Source organism: Chaetura pelagica, unplaced genomic scaffold (assembly GCF_000747805.2).
Source record: "Chaetura pelagica isolate M959 unplaced genomic scaffold, ChaPel_1.0 scaffold1423, whole genome shotgun sequence".
NCBI classification, from domain to species: Eukaryota; Metazoa; Chordata; class Aves; order Apodiformes; family Apodidae; genus Chaetura; species Chaetura pelagica.
In genome coordinates, this window is record NW_009952835.1 from 1112 (window position 1) to 2578 (window position 1467).

Here is a 1467-nt window from a genome sequence, read left to right on the forward strand (position 1 = left end):
GGCCAACTCTACGTGGGTCAACTCAAGGCAGGTCAGCCCAAGTCTGAAGTAGTTGCCTTGATCTCATCATTAACTTCTGATATTATCTGCCCATGTTTTGTTGCCATGACTTGAACCTTCTCCATTTCCTGTGCTCATCCCAAGGAGCTGCCAGAAGATCATCTGGAAATGAATGTTCTTCAATATTGAAATTAACCAGGAGATAAAGGCAACAAAACCAAACGTGGACTAAAAAAAAAACCCAGGAAAATCATTCAGATGAGCCCATCTGTGCTGGCTCTGGGCTGCAGGTGATGAGCTGGTGACCTCAGTGGTGGCATCCCAAGGAGACATGTGGGGTTGGGGTGGCAGCAGAGGGGACTGAAGGGCTGGGGGGGCCCTGTGGGGGGAGCAGTGGAGGTGTTACCTGGAGGCGAGGTCTCCCAGCAGGCTGGTGGGGACCAAAGGAGACAACACATTAGTCACCCCACCCCAAGGACATGTGACACCCTCCCAAAAACTTCTCCCCCCCTCAGGCTGCTGAGTCCCACCAGAGGTCTGGGGGGTGGTGATGGGCCCCCATCTGTGACATGGGAGAGCTCCAAGGGCCCCATCCTGCAGGAGGTGCTGCAGGAGAGAGGAGGGGGTGGGTGGGGTGGTTGGAAGGATTCATGACCCACCCAGTTGGGCAGTGGCCAGGCTGGTGTGTCCCCAGGAAGGGCCAGGCTGGTGTGTCCCCAGGAAGGGCCAGGCTGGTGTGTCCCCAGGAAGGGCCAGTTGTCCCCAACACTCACCCTCCTCGGGACACCACCAGCTTCACCTTCACCTTGTAGGAGACAATAATGCCCAGGATCTCCTTGTTGGCTCCATCCCTTAACCTGGAGGAAGGAGCAGGTGGGGATCAAGGGGACGTCCCCAGGGGAGCAGCCCCCACCTCCTCCTCCTGAAGGTTCACCCCACTGGGTCTCCTCCACCCTTGGAGCAGGAGCTGGATGCCCACCAGGGCTGGGTCCTCCCCCAGGCCCCCCCTGTGGGGCAGGGGGAGCAGGAGGCAGGGGGCTGGGGGGCTCACAGGGTGCTGGAGGCCAGGTTGGTGTCCTCGTGCTTGAGCTTCCCGTCCAGCGCCAGGCCCCGCTTCTCCCGGTTGTTGGCCAGGAAGGGGGTCAGGGTGTAGACTTTGCAGAAGGTTGAGCTCGGGGCCACCATGTCACTGGGGAGGAGGAGGGTCACCATCAGCCAGAGCCCCAGCTCTGACAAAGCCTGGGCATCTTCATCCCAGCCTGAGGAACATCTCCGTCCCAACGCCAGACCAAGCTCAGCCTGGTCAGTGTCTCCATCCCAACTCTAGGTCTAGCCCAGACATCTCCATCCCAGCCTGGTGAACATCTCCATCCCACCTCCAGTCCCAGCCCAGCCATCTCCATCCCACCTCCAGTCCCAGCCCAGCCACCTCCACCTCCCAACCCACCACAGCAGACATCTCTGTCA

At 59.8% G+C, this 1467-nt stretch overlaps 1 protein-coding gene across 1 annotated transcript in view; it reads right to left on the reverse strand.

The window, feature by feature from the left end:
* Positions 1 to 406: 406 nt before the first annotated feature.
* The window catches only part of LOC104386551 (beta-arrestin-1), a gene marked incomplete at both ends in the record, with an annotated part of 17983 nt that continues 16922 nt past the window's right edge, over positions 407 to 1467 (reverse strand). Inside the window, 3 exons of the mRNA XM_009995168.1 lie at positions 407 to 430; positions 774 to 857; positions 1052 to 1189. Of these exons, the coding sequence (XP_009993470.1) occupies positions 407 to 430; positions 774 to 857; positions 1052 to 1189 (246 nt within the window). The remainder of the gene's footprint in view (positions 431 to 773; positions 858 to 1051; positions 1190 to 1467) is intronic.